The 21,076-nt window shown below is 38.8% G+C and overlaps 1 protein-coding gene across 1 annotated transcript in view; it reads right to left on the bottom strand.

Moving 5' to 3' along the window:
• Positions 1 to 21,076, bottom strand: part of TXLNB (taxilin beta) — a 39,820-nt gene that overhangs the window by 6,676 nt on the left and 12,068 nt on the right. Inside the window, exons 4-8 of the mRNA XM_057489148.1 lie at positions 17,623 to 17,793; positions 10,711 to 10,905; positions 8,790 to 8,909; positions 5,016 to 5,090; positions 66 to 158 (exon numbers count right to left, since the gene is read on the bottom strand). Of these exons, the coding sequence (XP_057345131.1) occupies positions 66 to 158; positions 5,016 to 5,090; positions 8,790 to 8,909; positions 10,711 to 10,905; positions 17,623 to 17,793 (654 nt within the window). The remainder of the gene's footprint in view (positions 1 to 65; positions 159 to 5,015; positions 5,091 to 8,789; positions 8,910 to 10,710; positions 10,906 to 17,622; positions 17,794 to 21,076) is intronic.

Raw genomic sequence — 21,076 nt, 5'->3', positions numbered from 1 at the left:
CCAAGGGACAATTGTCTGTCAAAATAGAAAATGTCAATATTTTGTGGGGAGTAAGCAATACTCACTTTATCCATTTCCTGTTTGAAAGTGGCAAACACCTCATTGCTTTTTGTCAGCGTGCTCTGGAACTCTTCAAACCTCCCAGAGTAAAGAGTAAGCTGTAAACAGGGGAAACAGTGGGTCTATTTTAGGGCTGCTTTCAAAATGCTTCCGGAACAAAGTAGTATGTCACTGTTCATTAATTGAGAAGAAAAATGATTTTAGAGAATTCTCAGTACAATGTTAGTCATATGTTCAGTTTTTCTATTTACTATGAGATCAACCAAGATCATTGAGTATGACTGAAGTACTTCTTTAAAGAAAAATGAAGTAATAGCATATATCACCACCATGTCATATTGTAATTTTACCCATAAACATTTATTGAGCGCTGAACATAAAGATTGACTCTACGTAAGAAAATCATTGAACTTGTGATTCCTGTTTTTGAGAGACCTGCACTCCTAATGGAAAGATAATCCCAAAGAGAATTTGGTTGTAAGACAGTGAATACGAAGGGATAAGTCAGTTAAATGCGATGCTGGTCAGAGAAGGTGAGCATGGCAGGTGACTTTGTGAGCCATATTTTAGTGGAGAAGGTGAGCCTTGAACTTGGTCTTGAAAGAAGTGAGAATGTCGACAAATGAAAAGAAGTGGTAAAGGAAATGTGGGCCAGACATGGATGAGGGCTACTGCCTTACGTAGGCTGCTCCACTCTAAATAATTGCCATTTCCATTTTAGACACTGTGGTTTTGTGTATTTGTGAATACACAGTATTCTAGCCAATAGCAGTAAAACGTCCCTTTTCATCAAACTCAGTTTATGATAAAAATTTATTAATGGTCCTTAAGAAGAAACACGTTTTTCTAATTTGCACAAAAACCCCACATTGTATGGCTTAGCCGTACAAGTGTGTGGCTTCTCATGGGAGTACAGAGCAGAGTCTGTGGATCTCTACATGCCTAATTCCAAGTCTTGCATTTAGGGTGAGAATAGGGCAGGACAGGGAAGGGGAGTGTGTAAATATTTGATTGTTAGTATTTAGAACATAATGTTAGTATTAGAACATAATGAAATAAAATTTGCTCTTGAAAATAATTTTAGGATAGCATGCTTTGAGAGAGTGGAGATTTCATATGGATGATCATGTTAGTAAAGCCTCCATTTTCAAATGAGTCATTGATACTCTTGAGCATCTGGAACAGCCCTAAGTACTCAAATGGGCACCAACCGACTGCAAACTGGTGGGACTGTGAGACAACCATTTTGAAAGCAGAGAGGAGGGACTGACTAAAAGACAGGAGATTGCAGAATCCCCGGTATTGAGAGTGGAAGTTAGAGGGAGTCTGTGGGAATCAGACAACCGCTAGAACCCAGAATATGTGCTTATCTAGAATGGCTCATTCTCAAATGATTCAGAATAGCAGAGTTTTAACTGCAGCAAATAAGAGCAAAATGATATCACAAAACCTTTCCATAGGATACAGATTCCAAAGAAAAGTCAGACCACAGCTGACCATCATTTTGAAATAATTCATTAGCGCCATGAGTATGTGACAGAGCTTGGGGCAACTCTGGTGGCCTGAAGGTTGCTTTTCATGATTCCTTGCATACAGGTTAAAGACTGTGTAAAGGAGCATCAGGGAATTCATGGCCAGGAAGGTACCCTAGGGTTTTACACACACACGCACAGTGCATAGGCAATCCTTACTCATTGTGTGCAATGTACTCTTGACATAGTGTATTTAATTCTCTTTCATTCTTTTCAAAGTACTGGCTAGGTGCCGCTGAATTGATTTCAGGGCCCGTATAGGTCAAGACCCTCAATTTGAGCGTAAGCTGCTGTGGGCCTCGCTGCCTTTACTGCACACGATCCAGTGGTCTAGGGTGGGAACATCTGCCTGCAGTTAATCCACTTGACCTTCTTTCAGAAAAGCCATTTTTACATTCTTGGCTAAGTCTCCTGTTGGGCTTTTTTTTCTTATTTTCTTCCCTTTCTTTTTCCAACTTTTCAGTAATTCCAGCAGAGTTTTGGCGGGGGCGGTCGCAGATGTTACAGTCTGAGCCGATCCTCCTCCCAAGCTCTCTTGCAGGCCTGTAGTTGCAGGCTGCAGGCAGGAGGGGGCAGGAGTGAGCACATAGGCCGTCCTCGCAGAGGCAACCTTGATAACAACAGCGGGAGCAGCCACGCCCACCCCAGCCAGCTCTCCTGCTTTCTTTGGGCAACATGTTTTTGGTGTGTAAATTGGGCAGATTTTGTTTCTCCTCCCCTGTTTTCTTGTGGCTTGGAGAATACAGTCACACCCAGAGTGCCAAGAAACAGTGTCTCACTTCACTACCACTCTGGCCTTTTTCTAGTGATTGTTTTTTTTTCCCCCCTCAACATTTTTTTCCTTTTAAATTGTGTTAAAATACACACATCACATAAAAGTTACCATCTTCACCGTTTTTAGTGTACAGATTAGTATTGTGGAGGATATTTACATGGCTATGTGACCAGTTTCCAGAACTTTTTCATCTTGCAAAACTGAAACTCTGTACCCATTGAACAACTCCCTTTTCCTGCATCCAGTGACCATTTTTAATAATCTGTTTTCCTTCCTGTACGAACTCTTTGCCATACTTGGCAAAGCCCGTGTGGGTTATACTTTTCTCAGGTAGCCGACTCTAACGCTCCTTCCTCACACTAACTGACAACGTACTTCCTGTTCACTTCAGGGATGTTTGGTTGGCTGTATTTTCCCTCTCACTGTTACAGCGACCTGAGGCATTTCTGGCTGGACGCGTCATCTTTCCGCTATCACTCTGGTATTTCAGAGAATCACGGAAGGGACGTCCAGAGGTCATCCACAGCACTGCCAGAGGCAGAAACAGAAACAGAAACAAACTATCCTAGGGTTAGTGATAACAACAATTGCCCCAACATTTCACTTTTAAATAGGCCAGGCAACACACACGCATTCTTTTAATAGAGCACTAAATTTTAATTCAGGAAGCAGAACCATGTCTAGGGGCTGTCTTCCCAGAATTTGCTTTGGGAACATATCCAGTCACAGTAGTAGTTGCAGAGCAATCTTCTCGCATCCCATGTAAGTAAGGTGAGGACCTCTGAGTTTAAAGACTATGATTACCCAGCTTTCACATCTGACTCGCTGATCTTTCCCCTTGGGCAGTATTTTGTATCTGTGTTGCTGTGTTGTGCTTGCATTGCTGACTTTCCACATCTAGGACCATCTTCATCCTTATCGATCCAATGAACACTCTATTTGTACTGCCAATTGTATCCCATTGATCATCTCTGACATTTACTCTATTGCCTTGGTTTGTATAATTGAAAGTCAGACGTCTCCTCCCTAAGTGAGAATCATGGCCCGAACTGTCAAGCTGTTGTCTTATGACTGAAAAGGAAAACACAACCTGTCCTCAGTATTTCCCTTGCTCAGACCATAGAAATGGGGACTTAGGCCTCCCCCTCATCCCCCCCCCACTCTCCTTTAAAGGCACTTTATAAACAAAGGAAGCTTTTGAGTGCTCTGCAAAATAATCCGTAATAGACTTTGTTTTTCAAAATTTAATAGTTTAGAAAGCACAGTGTGGATGTTTTTCAAGAGGAGCTTATTTAAACATTATTGTACATAGGAATTTGGGGCCTTCCATCTACCCCACACCCTGATGTGATGGGTCCCCTGACTGCCTAAGGGTTGATCTTGAGTTTGTAACTCTAGAGTAAGTTTTTTAAATCTGGGACCTTTGATTTTATTAAATAGTAAAAAAGCCAATTCCAATTTCTATGCAGTTAGTATTTTAAAACTATTTTGATATATTACTGGGGGAAAGCAATTCATCATTACATTCAGTACACACATCGGAAAAGTATGCTTTAGGAAGGTTAGATATCAAAATGTTATCTGTGATTCGGTCTGCACAGTGGTATAATTTGTGATTTTTAAATTTCCTATTTTTCTTTTTAAAACATGAACACGTGTTCATTGAACTTGTTCATTCGTACAATGAACAACTATTCTGTTTTTTACACAATGAGCAAGTGTTCAGCAGTCAGCACATAAACGTTTAGAAGTGAATTACCCAAATCTTAAATTTATACTGTCCAGCTTGGAAGGCCTGTGATTTCCTCACCTTCTGTGAATTTGTTCTGTGTGATCTTACAGTCCCTTTAGTACTTGGCCATTTCTCCCATTAGGGGAGCTAGAACCCCTCTGTGGCCCCTGGCGTGGGGCAGGAGGGCTCTACAGTTCAAATTATACTGTTTATAAATAAAATACTAAAATACTAAACTGCTAGGAAATGTTTGCCAGGAGAGACAGACCCTAAGGGCACTGGAACTATGAAAGATCTGGCTTTCCTCTACAGTCAGCTGTTGCATGAGGCTTTATTTTTGAGTCTGAAATATGAATTCCTATAGTATCATCAAAACACACACATGATATCCCGAAGCCAGATCAAAACTTGTCTGCTACCCCTAGTCATTCACCACTGACAAGGCCAACCTCTGATAGCACAAAACTTGGGTGTTGACTCTATTTTTCTACTTTCTTTTTACTATAAGCAATACCAAACAAGTAATGACATTTTCAGTATCGACAGGTATGGACAGTGCATCTGAACAGTTCGCATTTTATTCTTACCTTTATCAGTTAATGGGGTTGAAGAGAGAGAGGACATAGCCACAGAGAGGCAGGAACCTGGACACCACCTATTCTGATTGACCGTTTTGGTGCCTCATTTGTGTGTCAACAAAGTTGGTGGTTAGGGCACTGATTTTCCTTAGACATACCATGTGCTTTTATTTTTGCTTAAAAATGATAAATATGAAGCCATTCTTCATCTCCAACTCCTGTCCCCCTTTCCCTGCCACTTGTAAGGCCTTGTGCAGACTGTCTTTGGTTCGCACGCAGTCCCTTTACTTGGGAACAGCAAGGAGAGTACCCCGCATGCACTGCTGTCCCCATGTCACCTGGGCCTGCAGGACTGTCTCCTGCTCTTTCAGCACTCTGGCCTGCAGTTTCCACTCTGCTGCCTGGTTCAGCAACTGTGAGAAGAGAGAACACATGCAGAGGCTGTTAAAAATGTCTTTAAAATGACCATTTGGTTGTAATTTGTGTATACAACTGAATAACTTGCTAATTAACTCTCTTAATGAAATTTTTTGGGAACTTTGTGAAGAATCTAAGAAAGCCAAGGAAGTAGCTAGTCTAAAAAGTTGGATTCTCAACTAAAAATTGGTGGTTCTGTTGGAAAAAAAACCAAACAAAAATCATCTCCTATTCAAGCACAAATCACACAAAATTTAACCAACCACCAAAATTCTGGAAACTTCTGTAGCAATCCTGCCCTAACCATCATTTGGCTTCTGCTTGAATATCTCCAGGACACCCCCACCTGGGCCATGGTTTCTTTACGTTAAACCCAAAGTTATTCTCCTAGACCACTGTTCACCATAGCATGCACCAGAATCTTCTAGGGAGAATGTTAAAATGCAAATCCCTCTCAGGAAATGTAAATTAGGAAACATAGAACATGTTTAGAGTCTATACTTAGAACAAATACTGAAGATGGTTTGGATATTGGTGGTCCCTGGATTACATTTTGAGAAACAGATTAGAAATGTGACCTATTATTCTAAATCCTGTACAAGATTAACAAAATAAGCCTCATCCTTCTGCTACAACTGCCTTACAAATACAAACAAGACCATCTTATCAAACACAGTCAGAAGTGGGAGGTGATGGGTTAAATTAGAAAAGCTGTTTCAGGCCTAAAAAGGACACACTCATAATTAAAACGTCATTTTAACTTAAGATGTATGCTCATTAATTTATCAGTTTGATGTAGGGCTATGGTCTTTGTTTTGGGTATGGATCTTCTGATTAGAATTAAGAAGCTTTTTGTTTTGTTTTGTTTTTACAAAGTTATATCCAGAATGTACCATATAAGATTTATAATTAAAAAAAAATTTTTTTAAACAGTGGTGCTAGAACCAAGAGACCCAAAGATATTTGCGAAACAGCTGGATCGGGTAATTCTAAGAATTTTTACAACTTTGTCCCAGTTTTTTTATAGCTGTTCACATCTGACTTGACAATTGTGGTTTGCTATTTGCCTACATCTAGTCTTTCAAAGCATTAAGTGTAGTTTTCATAGAAATAACTCTTTCTTTTCACACTTATGTTTCATCAACTGACGTATCATTCTGTTGATTTACATAATACAAAAATAAGGATAACTGTAAAGAAAAGGTTTGAGAACAAAGAGCTGATTCTTGGTAAGCCCCATCTTACTTGGGCAACTATGAGTGGCCAACCAGTTATAAGATTCAACATGCTGTGGATGTCTGTTAGCATGTTCAGAGAGAGAATGGTGAACCTCATGGATTAATCTGTTTAGTCAGGTGGCCATCAGCTAAAAGGTTTCTATTGTATTTGAGGACAGGCTGATTTAATTCTTTCTTTTGTTTATCACTATTTTAAAAAATGTCCACTTTTGTAATCAGAACAAAACACAATAAAATTGCTATTTTAAAAAGGTTGGAGGCATCTTTTTTTAAAATCCAAGTTTATCTTTTTTCCCATGGCTTGACCTCTTCATTTATAAAATGGGTTGTGTATATTCCTCTCTACCTCCCAGAGAGCAGTGAAGATTAATGAATATAAGTGCAATGGACTCATTGAGAGGTCTGAGGCAGCGTGGAGTAGAAGACCTGCAGTGTCCCCTCTGGCTGTCTGAGCCGGTGGCGGCAGTGTCCGCAGCCCCTGCTTCCCAAGGAGGACTGAGGAGCCCTGTGCGGCGTGTGGTCCCTGACTGGGAGGGAAGGAGGTGGCTGCCTGTCCTGCTAGGGATAAAGAAACCCTGCAGCTCTGACTTCATAAGTCATCTCTTTCAAAAAGAAGCATCAGAACTGGAATCCATGTAGGTGATCAGCTTTGAAGAACTGAGGGGGCCTATCTTTTTTGACTCAAATCTGCCATTTTGCTAAAGCAGCGTAGGAAAATAGGGCAGCATGCTGGTTTCCTGCTAAGGCTTGGTCACCCCGTGTCTCTTGCACATGCATCTTTGCCTAGTTGCTTCTCTGTCGTGTCTCGTATATTATATACCAAATGTACTGATATCCTGTTTCACCTAGGGGGGTAATTATGCCAAGAGTGGGGTATCTCTTTTCTTGGATTCTGAATAATAATTAAATGCTTTACTTCTTGGTTTGAGAGCTAGGTCATCAATGGATTTAATAAATTAATCTTTTTATTATGAGCATTTGAAGTTGTCCAGTGTCCTCCAGGTCATGTTCTCCAGAATTCATCCTTTGGTCACCATGTTTGAAAACCAAAGTTGTGTTAAGATTACTATTCTAGTTTGAGTTTAGGTAGACGGGAAGCTTGTGATCAGTTGTTAAATGGCCACATTTGAGTGATCAGTCTGCTGCTTGGATCTTAAATCTGTCTCCCCAGCAACAGGCACATTCTTGGACTCATGCCTCTAAAACACACCTCTGAGTGTGATGCACCATCACAGAGCGTGGGCTCTGGAGACAGATGCAGAGACAGAGAGAGGTGTTGGAAGTGTGCCCAACACATCTTGGTCACGTAGCACATGAGGCCTTAAACAAGTTGCACATCCTCTTTGAGCCTCAATTCTCTCATCTGTAGAATGAGAGAATAACCCCTACAGTGCTTGGAGTTAATGAGCTGACCTAACAGCCACCACTCGGTTTCTCAAGCCAAACACTCAGGCGTCATCCTTGACTCCTTCCCTTCTTCCCTGATATTAGCTCCTGTTCAGAGCATCACCTGTTGGTTTCACATTGAAAAACACGACTTCTTTTTGTGTCCTGCCCTCCTTCTCCACTGCCACCTCCCCAGTCCAAGCTGTCACATCGTATCTCATCCAGTGCTGCCTGGACTCCTAACCATCTTCTCGCTTTCTTGTCCTAAACTTTTTAGATCACTTTCCATTCAGGAGCCAAATTCATCTTTTACAGATGAAGATAATCATGTCACTCCCTTGCTAAAACTACCCAGAACTTTCCCATTATATAGAGAAGAAAATCCAAGCTTTCTGAGCCTGCTGAGCCGTACAATTTGCCCCCAGCTTACCTCTCCAACTTCGTCTGGAAACTTTCTCCTACTGGGCCAACGTGCTCTTGCTACCCTGACCTCTTGCTGTTTCTGGCGGGTACCAGCTGGTTCCAGCAGCAGGGACTTTGCGATGCAGACGCTGCCGCTGGAGGCCTCCTCCCCCGTCCCACCTCCGCAGGGAGGGCTCTGCTCAGGCATCCTCCCCGCCGGAGGCCTTCTTGCTCACCCAGTCTTAAGTGGGCCCCTTCTTTCTGCCCCTCCTCAGTTCCTCCTTACTTCCCCCGGAGCACGTATCATTATCTAAAATTATCCTTCCTTATTTGTTTGCCTCTTTACTGCCTGTCTCTTCCCAGTTAACTCTAGTCTCCATTGCTGGGACACGGCCTTCCTGGTTTTGTTCACTGCTATACCTCAGCACCTAGGATGGTGCTCAGCATACGACAGATACCTGAAAAGATTAGTTGAATGGATGCATGACTGTTTTAATGTAAAAAATAGTGTAGATACAGTGCCTCCTACTGGGCTGGCCAGTGTAGTTCTCCAAGGAAGCTCAGACTGTTCCAGGCCAATGCTCGATGAGCATGCCCGTGGACAGCTTTCTCAGGGGACCCCTGACCTCGAGGCAGACCAGACAAACACGTGACACAGATGGTAAGTACATATTCCTTCTCGCGTTTGTGTCGCTCCTCGGCTTCCTTCATCATTTCTTGCGCCTGCTCCAGTTTGGCATCCACCAGCTTCTGCTGCAGTTCTCTGTGTTTAAATATCTTGTCCAGATGCTGAGGAAAAACAAAGTGTACATATTAAGCTTGACTTATTATTGATGCTAAAAATCTAAAATTGAAAAGTAATATTGACAGAAAGACATGTTTTCCAGGCTTTACTATTTTAAAAAGGAGGGATGAATCCATGCTTTGGCAGAGCTTAGAGCTTTATATAAAAGGCATACATGGGCAAGGTCCCCAGCATTTTGCAGCACACAAAGGTGGCTGCAAAGGTCAAGGTGCCAGAGTTCAGCAGTGTTAACTCTAACAGGTCCCAACATTATTTTCCTGAATTTGGTAACTATTCGATATGATGTTAGTTATTATGCCAGGCAGCATAGACCATGATGTATATTGTAAGGCTATCACTTGGTGTTTGGGGTCTTTCTATGACTATAAAACCACTTTTCATCATGACATGGATGCAGTTTATCGTGGTGAAGTCTCCTCCATGTTCCTGCCTCAAGGATTGTCAGGAAACTTTCGGGTACCAGCATGTGGCCTGAGGTCTGGGACTGAGTTTGGAGCCCCCTGATTTCAACTCAGCTGCTCTGGTGGGCAGGACAAGGCCAGGGGTCCCAGGTGAACTGATATGCAAATGCGCTACTGCCTGCTCCACACACCCTTTGTTCTCTGACTAGCTCGGTGAAGAGAAGCTTCCATCTTGACCTCAGTGTGGAGAACTTTTTGGTCATTAGGAGGTCCCATAGGCAAGGGGACATATGGAATTCTATATCCAGGCCTTATTTAGAACCAAACCCAGGAATATACAACAGGCCCTTCCCAGCTGAGATCCCTCTAAAGAGTATGGGCATTTTCCTTTCAGGTCCTTCCCTTTTGCTTTTGCCTGAACCTCCACTCTGGAGCGGGACTGATCTTCATGACAAGATAAAATGGTAGCACAACATTTTGGCTTACTGTGAGGAGTTTCTTGATTTACTTAACTGCTGCTACCATGTGCTCTTGGCTCAGTTTTTTTTTTTCTTAATAAAATTCTAGCATGTTGCCAACAGAGCCATTTTGCCTATGTTGTTAATTTTATGGCAGAGATTTAAAATTGGAGTTGGATGGGGAAATGTATATGATACAGCAAAGTCCCGAAGGGGCATCTGGACTTTTAAAAACACATTAAATGTTAAATTATATTTTGGAATGATGAAAGATCTTTATAGTCCCTCTAATGCAAACTTTTGAAAGCAAAACTCTTGGCTTTTGTGACTGTGGATAAGTGATTTAATCTTGTGGCCTCTGCTTCCCATCTATAAAATATGGGTAATATATTGTTATCTAGTACATAAGATTGCTCAGTCAATTAAATGACACATTGTGTGTAAAGTATAGTACTGAGCACATTGCATGGTACAACTAAGCAATGAATAAGTAATATCATTATTATGATCATTACATTATTAATACTTTTATTGGCTGTGGGTATGTAGAATACAGACTCTTCATTTGGATGACATGGGGATTCTTAAGAGGGAGTGTGTAAGATATTTCTTGGCTCTGTAGAGAGGGTTTTAAACTGGCTGAGAAATGTAATTTTCAAGGATAACTATGCTAATGTTCTACCACTTTCTATTTATTGCCTGTGCTTTGCAGTGACTCCAATTTTGAAGACATCACATATGATTTTCAGCCAGGTATTTTGCAATACCATCTGTTTTCTTCTGGCTAGAAAAAAAGAAATTCAATCTTAAATATTAATCAGTTGAGAGGGCTAGCCATAACTTCCTTATTAACCAAGTTCCCCACTTTCACACCCCAGATCTGGGTCTATATAGTTTGTCACTAAGTTGTTTGATGTGGGTCTTACCTCTTCTCTTAGCTCGTACTGATCAATGATGCTTTTCAGTTTCTCTGCAAGCTCTGTGTTTTCCTGACACAGCTTCATATTTCGCTCACTCTGCTGCTCAATCTGGGTCTGGATATCTGTCAGGGTAGTCTGGAAATGACTTGTAATCTCCTTCCTCTTCTCTTCTTCCTCACGTGCCCGCTGAAGGGTTTCCTCCTGTTGAAAAAAGCAAGATCTTCTGTTATGTTGGTTTACGTGCACCCAGGTTTACAGAACTCAGTTAAGTCAAGGAAGGAGGTTGGCATGCAAGGTAAGTAGGACATTTTTTCCCCAGTTCTCTAGAGCTAACATTGCCCGGCCTCAAAATAAATGTATGAGCAAAGATTTAAGTTATGAATACACAGTCATCCAGAGCAGGTGTAGTGAGAGCCTTGAGTTTGATAGTTGGTGATGAATAGGCTTGTTTTAAAGATGACGGGTTTCCTGCTGAGTGAATAAACTGCAACAATTTCTAACAAACATACAGTCACATGGTTTTGATGTCTTGGCTGTGGCCTGGAAAAAGGCCACTCGGTTTTAGTGATTGATGTCATAGAGCATGTGTTTCCTTGGTTCGGTGCAGAAAGAACATTAGATCTTACATTCCTCTATAAAAACTATGGCATATTAACCACCATATAATTATATTACCCAAGTTTTGTGAATGAATATAAGTGATCACAATCTAAACTTTTTCTTAGGAAGAAAGAACTTTCATCAAAAAGTTTGAAAAGGAAACCAGGATAGCTATAGATCAATAACAGCAATTCAAGAATGTAAAAGGAAATCTCCAAAAATATGCTGGGTATTTTATTTCTGAAAGAACAATCACCCCATATGTCACATAGGGTAATTAAATGTTCAATGCAAATTATGAATCTAAGGGCAATATTAAGTTTCAAATCTTTAACTCTAAAATGAAACATCCAATTACCCCCTCTTGCATCTTGCTAACATTCAAGAATTAGAAATTAACTTTTATCTCATTTCTGTTCTCTTTTCTCCTAAATCAAAACTCTCCCTTCATTTCTAACTACTAACAATGTGCTCAAATTTCTCCCATTTCTGTATTGAGAATTGTTTGCTTTGTGATTATTCCTCTCATTCTTTTAGAATAAAAGGGTTTAATCTTGCCCTGTCATAGCAAAGATAGAGACACTGCTGACAAGTGATACAGACATTCTAGGATTCCTTTCAGTTTTGATTAATTGTTACTATGAATACTTGCTTCATTGTTGGCAAGTAAAATTATACTGCACTTAGTTGCCTACCAAGATCAAATTATGTAACAGGATTTTTACAAAGAAATAATATTTTAAACAGAATTAACTGCAAATTTTTATTATGATAGTAGAATGATGTAAACCTAAAATACAATAAAAACGGATCCTAAAATTGCTCTGGAAATATTTTAATTTATCGTTGGGCATCCTCTTTCCCCCCCATTGTTAACATATTTCCTACCTCTAATATGATTTGACATCAGAATCATAATTTATTCATGGTATAAAGATTTACTGAGAGACAACTTAGGGATATTGTACAAAATGTTTGCACTTCCTAATTCGAAGAAATGAACTGAGATGTGATTTCCCTGAACTTTGTATGGTAACACTTTTGAAATGTATTTCACTAAAAAATAATTATGAGTATCTGTTGGGAGTCAACTGAATACACATATGGTAGTGATTGTTTCCTTATCACTCCTGATTAGCTTAGAAGTCAACAAGTTCCTAGCTGTAGAACTACAAACAATAATCTGAATGACATTTGTATTTATGACTATTCTATTCATGAAGGAATAAATGAAAGTACTATTCCATCTTAACCAGCAAGTTTGAGTTTTTCAGTGGCAACTGATTACAGAAAGAATGTATGGATGTTAGGATGGCATTAAACACAGGTCAAACCATCATAGCATCCAGTTCTGGCCCACAAAATGGCATCTTGCATTTTATAGTACATTGTTTCTCAGTGAGAGAAAAATAAATAAAATAAAATTTGAGTCAATTTATAAAGAATTTGCAGTCATTTGGATAGTGTCTGAAATAAAAATTTTTTCTTTATCAAGCACATTATTCAAAGTGAAAATAATAATGCAAGTTAGATTGAGAAGCAAAGTCTGAAATTACTAAGAAAGCAGACTTTGTAAACATCATTGTGCATCTTAGAACTGGTGTTGTGCCTGGCACATAATCCATAGGTATTCAGTAAATGTTTAATGAATCAATGAATAATTAATTTACATACAGACATATGAATAGTTTGGACTAGATAATTCTTATATTGTTGTCCACATTAAAATTCTGTGGTATTCTGATAATAAATCCTATTTACTCCTCTACTAAAATCATGTTCTCTTGAGACACTTAGCCATCTCTCAGTTGGCAGTTATTTTTCTGTATAATTTGAAGTTCAAATTTATTGCTTCAAATATATGTAGTATTTTATTGAAACAAACCTTTGTCTCAGACTTTCACTGGCTTTTTCTAAATTATCTTGAATTGTGAGCTTTTGTGTGTGTGTGTGTGTGTGTGTGTGTGTGTGTGTGTTTTGGAATCATTGAAGAGTCAATTTTAGTAAAGAATAGTAATAGTTAAAATTTATGGTGGTGGGAAGAGCCTCAGTATGCATTCTTTTCCTATATCTTCTCAAGCTCCTAGCACAGGGATTTTTAGATTCAGATATACTTAGGTTGTTTCACTAGTATGGCCAAGGAAACTCATACCACACTGACTCTTCTACAGATAACAATGACAAACTCTGAAAAACATGAGAAACAACTACTTAAAGACACTGGAGTAGTAGACAGGCAGGTTCTGGAGGGAAATTAATACCTGTACAAAGGGAATGTACATTTCCCAATTTTCACAGCCTTAGCTTGAGGGAAGACAGCAATTGGCAGCTGCATGGGGTGGGTAAAAATCTTATAGCAAACCTACCTACCTTTTTTCTGGTCTGAAGAATAAGAGTACAGAGTTCTGGGCAACTACAGTTACTGGAAGATGAGAGGGAATTACCAGGAAAGAGAATGGGTGTGTATGTATGTGTGTGTGTGTGTGAGAGAGAGAGAGAGAGAGAGAGACAGAGACAGAGACAGAGAGAGACAGGGACAGAGAGAGACAGAGAGAGAGTGCCATAAATTCTGTGAATAAGCTCTGCTGAAATCTTTGACTGACTCTGACCGTATATGTGCAAGGCAGACTCCAAGTTATCTAGGTAAGGAAAAAGGCAATGAACTGAGATTTGATATGCTGCCCAAGAGAGAGTCTGCAGTTTGATTGCCTGTTTAAAAAAACTCCAGCATTCTTCAAGGAGTATTGTAGAATCCATGTTTTCTATAATATCATACCCACAACATCCAGGATATAATCTATAATGACTTGACGTATGAAGAACTAAGAAAATGTGATCCACTCTCAAAAGAAAAGATTATCAGAGGAGGCCTATTCCATAATGACCCATATGTGGAATTAGCAGGCAATAATTTAAAAACAGATATTATAACTTTGCCTAATGACATAAAGGAAAGTATTGCCTCATTAATGAAAAGATAGGAAATCTCAGGAGAGAAAAAATGTAAGAGAGAACCAAATGGAAATTCTGGAGTTACAAGTTACAAAATATGAAATTTAAAAATCACCTGGTAGACTTAGTGCAGAATGGAGATAACAGAGGAAAGAGACAATGAATATGAAGATAGACCAGTATAAATGACCTAATCTGAAGATAAGAGAGAAGAAGGATTTTTGAAGAACATGAAGACAGATTCAAGGAACTGTGAGGCAATGTCAAAGGGTCTAGCAGACATGGAGTTAGAATCTTAGAAGGAAAGGAGAGAGAATGGGAAGGAAAAAATACTTGAAGGAAAAATGGCTGAAATTTTTGCAAATTTGGTGAAAGACATAAACTACCAATACAAGAAGCTCAGCAAATCCCCAGTAGAATAAATATGAAGAAAACCACATGAGCATAAAGCAGTCAAGGTTCTGAGTACCAAAGATCAATAGAAAAACCTTGAAAGTAGCCAGAGATAAATGACGTATGACATACAAGCTGGCAATAATTCAAATGGTTGATTTTCATCAGAAATTATGAAGGCTTGAATAAAGAATACAGGATCTATAAGAGGCTAAGAGGAAGAAAGAAAAGGAACAACTTTGTCAATGCCGAATTCTATATCCAGTTACTATAGCTTTTATTAATAAAAGCAAAATAAAGATATTTTAAAGATACAAAACAAATAAAAGAATTAATTTCCAGTAGATCTGAACCATAAGAAATACTAAAGGAAGTTCTTCAAACTGAAGGAAATAACTCCAGACAGAAACTTGAAGCTTCAGAAGGGATTAAAAACATCAGAAATGGTAAATATATGGGTAAATATAAAGCACAGTTTTTGCCCTTAATTTTTAAAGAAATGCATATGATCATTTAAAGTAAAAATGATAACATTTTCTCATGGTCTTTATAAACATATATCAATATAATACATATAACAACAAAAGTTTAAAAGTGGGGGGCAGTAAATGGAAGTTTTTAATTGCAATGTTTCTTCACATATGTGAAGTGAAACAGTATTAACTCCAGGTAGACTGTTGAAACCCTAAGAATGCATATAGTAATCAAAGAGCAACCACTAAATATGCAAAGAGTTTAATTAAAAATCCAATTCATAGATTAAAGTAGAATTTTAAAAATATTCAAAAAACCCAAAGGAAGGCAGGAAAGAACAGAGGACCAGAAAACAGAAAACATATAGTAAATAAATAATAAAATGGTATATGTATATCCAACCATGCTAATAATTACATTATATGGACTCACACTCTAAATAAAGGGAGTTATTATAAGAATGAAAATAAACAAGGTTCCATATGTTGTGAGATGCACTATAAGAGATGTACTTTAAATATATAGACCCAGGTTGAAAACAAGTAGATGGAAAGTGATTACCATGTAACAATAAGAGTAAGAAACTGCAGTGGCTATATTGATATCAGATGTAGGCATCAAGGTAAAGATTATTACTGAATGACATTTCATAGTGATAAAGCAGTCAGTTCATCAAGGAGACAGAACAATCATAAATGTGTATATGCATTTTACTAATGTTTGAAAATACTTGAAGCAAAAATAGAACTAAAAAGGGAAGTAGACAATTTCATGATTATGCTAGCAGACTGTTCCTGAGCAATTGACACAAAAATTTTGAACTACACAGAAATTCAGTAAAGACATAAACAACCAATAGCTAATTGTCTCTTGTGTGACATTACATCTAACATCTGAAGAGCATTCTTCATAGTATGTTCAAGATCGACCATATATATTAAGCAACACTTCTATATATATATGTATTCTTTATATATGCTTTATATATATATATATATATATATATACACACACAGACACACACATATATATAACATATATTTATTAAGCAACATTTTAAAATAATGCAAGGGTCAAAAAAAATTCAAAAGGGAATTTAGAAAATATTTTGAGTTTGAATCTTGATTTTGATACTTAATATATGCGTGTCCTTGGACTACTGATTTGGTTTGCTGACCCTCAGTTTCTTTGCCAATAAAATGGACATATTAAACCTCACAGGGTTGTTAAATAAAATAACAATAGCTTTCTGTGTTATTATGTACTGTTATTTCCTTTTACCTGCCACAATTTCCTGCCACTTTGATCATTCTGTCTTGGAATGTTACCTGGAGCCCAAGCCACATCATTCTACTCTTCAAATCTCTCTGTTGATAAATCTTCCCACTATGTCTGATTTAAATTTTTGTCCCCTTACCACTGAAAGCCATATCTATGTAAACACAGAGTGCTGTAATTTTGAACACATAGCTTGAGCTGAGGATGATGCCCCCATCCTCAGGCACCGTGTTCCAACCTGGGTCTCATTGTCCCTAAAGCACTGACTGCAGAGATGCCAGAAGCCTCTCTCTTAGGCCCAGTAACTTGAAAGTTAGAGCTCATCACCCTGGGCTCCCATTTTCCGGATATTGAAAAAGAATGTGGAATATAAGGAGCCATTAGCCTCTTCTATTGCTCTTCCTGACTCTCTTGTATAAACTCAGTGATGATCTTAATCTCTCTGTTTCTTAAAGTATCTCCTTTTGCACACATGTAACAATACCTATCACACAGGAATTTTGGTGTTTAATTAATTACTATTTGTCAAAAGCTTTAGGATCTTCAGCTGCAAAGGGGATTGTGGATGCAGGCTGTATTATCTTGGAGAACCCTACAACTTGTTGCATTGAATGGAGCTAGCATTTGTGTGTAATCAAATTAGACACACAGCTAGAGGCTGATGCTGTAATTAATGAAACCCATGCAGACTGAAGGAAGCGATCAGTCTATTGTTTTTAGATTGAATAATTAAGCCTGAAGAGCTTCAGTGTTTTTTACAAGTAGCTTCTCTTTTAGCTGAGGACTGACATTTTGGCTCTGAAATCTTGCTTTATCACTTAGCTTTGTGTCAGTTTATCTCATGTCATGCGGATTTCATTATAATACAAAAAATGTTGAATTTTTACAAATTTGTATTTTAAAAGTAGAACTAAGGCCTACCTTAAAGAAACAAAACAAAACAAACTCAGCATAAGAAAAACGTAAGGGAAATGGCACACATTTTCCCTGGGGCCTGCTCTGGGTCAGGGGCTATGTGGTATCTTACCTGTATGACCTCATTGAATTTTTTTCCTGACTACACATTGAAACATCCCCATTTAGGGGTGAGGAAACAGGCTGCAAAGGGGATTGTGGACGCACAATAGTGTCAGAACCTTACACTATTCCTACAAGTAGCAGAAGCTGGTGTCCATGCAGCAAGCAAGAAAGTGTGTTATCCAGAGCCGCGGTGACACATACCTTCAGTGTTTTGTTGTGTCTCTGCAGCTCCCGGCACAGACTCTCCAGTTTGCTTCGAGCGAGGATAGCTCTGCTGTGTTCGCCTTGTAACTGGTCCTTTTCTTTTTGAATTTGTACCTGTTTCTTTTGCAGGAGCTTTAACTTCTTCTGTTCAGTGCGATGTTCATCCAGCTAGACATGAGGGTGCAGAGGTGAAAGAAAATGACAGAAATCTCTTTTGAGTTGGCAGAAAAGGAAGAGGAAATGCCTAAAGATCACTCTATGGTTGTTTTGGACACATTTTTTTTTTTTTTGCTATTTTCACTATCCTGTGGGAATCAAATGACTCCACAAAGTTTAACTTTACAATACTTGAAGATACGGTTTTGAGAGCATAACATTTATAGTTTTCTCCTTATCACCATTGCTATTACTGATCTCTTCTTACTTTTATCTTCTTTTTTGTGGTCTAGAAATAGTTGTATTTTCTTGAATCTGTCCAATGATACCAGTCAATAAGGAAGGCATGTCTCAGAATCTGTGAACTGCTAGGATTTCTGGTAATTCCTTCTCTGGGGAAACAGTCAACAGGGTGTCTGCATGGTTTGCATTTGGTTCTCTTTTCAAACAAGCTTATAGCAACTATTTCAAAATAGGAAAGAAAAAAGCAGCCACGATGTATAGAAGATGAAGGCTGTGGGTGGCGAGACGGGGAGAAGAACAAGTTCCCCTCGACTTCGTTGCACTGACAATTCACCAAATCTTCAGAAATAGCCACTGGCCAGAGCTCAACATCATGAATGGCAAGTATCTGCTACATGCCCTGCTCCCTGACCACCCCTGCTCCCTCCGTGCTTGGAGCAAATAAATCATGACACTTGCTTCTGCTGAGCACTGCCGGGGCCTCTTCCACCAGTCCTCCAGCAGCTCAAACTAAAGTATCAGGGGCGGCATGGAAAGCGAAGCCCATGTTCCACTGGACTTTCCATCTTGGGATGCTGAAGTCCTGAGATTGGTTTTGCAAGATAAAATGTAGGACACCCAGTTAAATTTGAATTTCAAATAAATAAGGAATATGTTTTTAGTAAAAGTATATCCAGAGTATTGTAAGGGCATACTTTTACTGAAAAAAAAAAAATCGTTCACCTGAAATGCAAACTTAACTGGTCATTCTGTATTTTTATTTGCTAAATGGAGAAATATTTTAATGGAATTCCTGTTACAGTGAGGCAAGTTTGGGGATCAGACTAAGATACTCTAGGAGAGGCAATCCCAGATTGACAGTCAGTGTGGCCCTACGCAAGTGGTTATCTTTTACCAAAGCCTTTCCCTTTGCTGGACTTAGTTTCCCAAGTCCTGAAGGGTGCTTAAGCCAGGTAGATACTTGTGCTAATAACGACCTTGTTGGCCAATAAGGAGGAAAAGCCCTGGGCAACCCTTCGGTGCTCTGGTTCCTGGTGCCTCAAAGAGCCTGATGTAAGTGCTGATACAGGACACGTGTATCAGGTTCCCTGTCTTGAAAAGCATTTATTCTTCCTGAACTACAAGAGCAGGACTATCACACTTCCTTCAGTTCACATCTTATTTTACTCTTTTCCACCTGCCTCCCACCACACTGAAACGACCATTATAAACCCCTTGCCAGACCAAGCTGGGGATGTTCATCACAACATTCTATCTTCATACATTGAGCAATTTTTACTTAATAGTAAGACTTAGCATCAGGACAAACTAGGCCCATATTACTGTAAATATTGATTGAACTTGGTATCTTTCTTGAGGTTCAGTTGGGAAATCAGTGATATTTTATTATGTATTTCTCATGCAGTCTCCTGTTAATAAATGAAGTCCTTTCATTTTGTACCAGTTATTAGATAGGATGAAACTTCTTGTGCTTATATTTCATTTTTAAATGCCCCATTGTCTTTTCTTGAGATTTTTATATTGTTATTGCCATTATGGTTTAGACTTTATCTTTTGAAAATTAAATCGTATGTCAGTTTCTCAACCTTATCCTTACTGACTGTTGGGACAGATTATTTTTTGTTGTTGGGGCTGGGATGCGCACTGTAGGCTGTTTGCCAACATCCTTAGCCGTTACCCACTAGATGTCACAAGCACCCTCCAACTGTGACATCCAAAACATCACCAGACATTGCCTATTGTCCTGTGGTGGGCAAAACTGCCCCTGTTTGGGGATCACTGCTCTATGTGGATTTATCTGAGCTTCAGGAGAAGGACATTCTAGTGTATTAGACTGGAAGAGATGAATGATTTGTGCTCACTCACTGACTGTCTAATGTTGTTTTACCAAGCAAGATCACATTTATCTGGATCTATTTTGCTTTGCTCTAAATAAAATCCTTTAATTCTCTGACACATTTTTTATAGTGTGGTTAATTTCATTCAAATACTTCAGATTTTTGTGATCACGGGATTTCTTTATGAATGAAAGCAAACATATTGCAACTGAGTCAACTTCAGCCACATGCTGGCTTTGTGATTTGATGATGCGCTTAGACATGGTTCTCCTGAACAGTTGTAGCAGACATATGGGATTTTTATCTGTAATTTCCCTTGTTCTCTCTCTTTTTTATTATTAAATAAAAAAGGCAAATTAATGCCATCTACTAAATTAGAACAGTATTAGTGATGTTGTTATAACTACCTTAGAGTTGAAATTCGCAAAAAATATTTCTTCTGGGTTATTTTTTAACTTAGTCATGCAGTGTCCTTATTTATTAATGAACACAATAGTAGATAACATTATGGGATTCAGAATCTGTAAGGATGAGTGAGCTAGAGTGGCAGTTTGATTCACAGCCTTGAATTTGATGATTTATTTTATGTTAACACTTATATGTCAGACACCTTCTATATTAATATCCAAATCAGTGAGCAGGGAAATAGGTTTTAGTCTCCAAGTAAAAGATTGAAATTCCTCGTAATTTTTCTTTTCTGAAAAGGAAATGTAATGGGTTTTTTGGGCCAGTTTTCTCCAATTCGTTTTTTCTAGAATGATCTCCTGGGTTTTAAAGTTTTTTATAAAACATGATACAAATGCCAAAGTGTAGTACATAAGCCTTAAATTGGTAGGATATCTGGAAAAATAGCATCCATGGGAGTGATCGCTTGGCTAGGAATGTGAGTAGATGCAAGGAGTACCCAGAGATCAGGGTGAACAGGCCTGGTCAGTGCAGAAAATCTCAGGCAGACTAGAGAAGTGATTCTTCTCCAGTGTAGTGCTGTGAGGCTGCAGTGTAGCACACATGGCTTCCTGAGCTAGTCTAGAATGCTGTCCAGTCCAGCCAGAATATGGCACCAGAACCCACAGGAATGGCCTTGGTGTATGTAGGTGGATTAAAAGGGCAAAGGAAAAATGACATGGAAAATATTGCAACAAGCAAGGATGGACAGTTGAGAATAGGGGTCATATTTTTGGGACACATATTATTTTTGACACCTACCTTATTTT

The sequence above is a fragment of the Manis pentadactyla genome, chromosome 12 (assembly GCF_030020395.1).
Source record: "Manis pentadactyla isolate mManPen7 chromosome 12, mManPen7.hap1, whole genome shotgun sequence".
Lineage (NCBI taxonomy): Eukaryota > Metazoa > Chordata > Mammalia > Pholidota > Manidae > Manis > Manis pentadactyla.
Note: the sequence above shows the minus strand (reverse complement) of the source record. Positions and strands in the feature narration are given on the sequence as shown.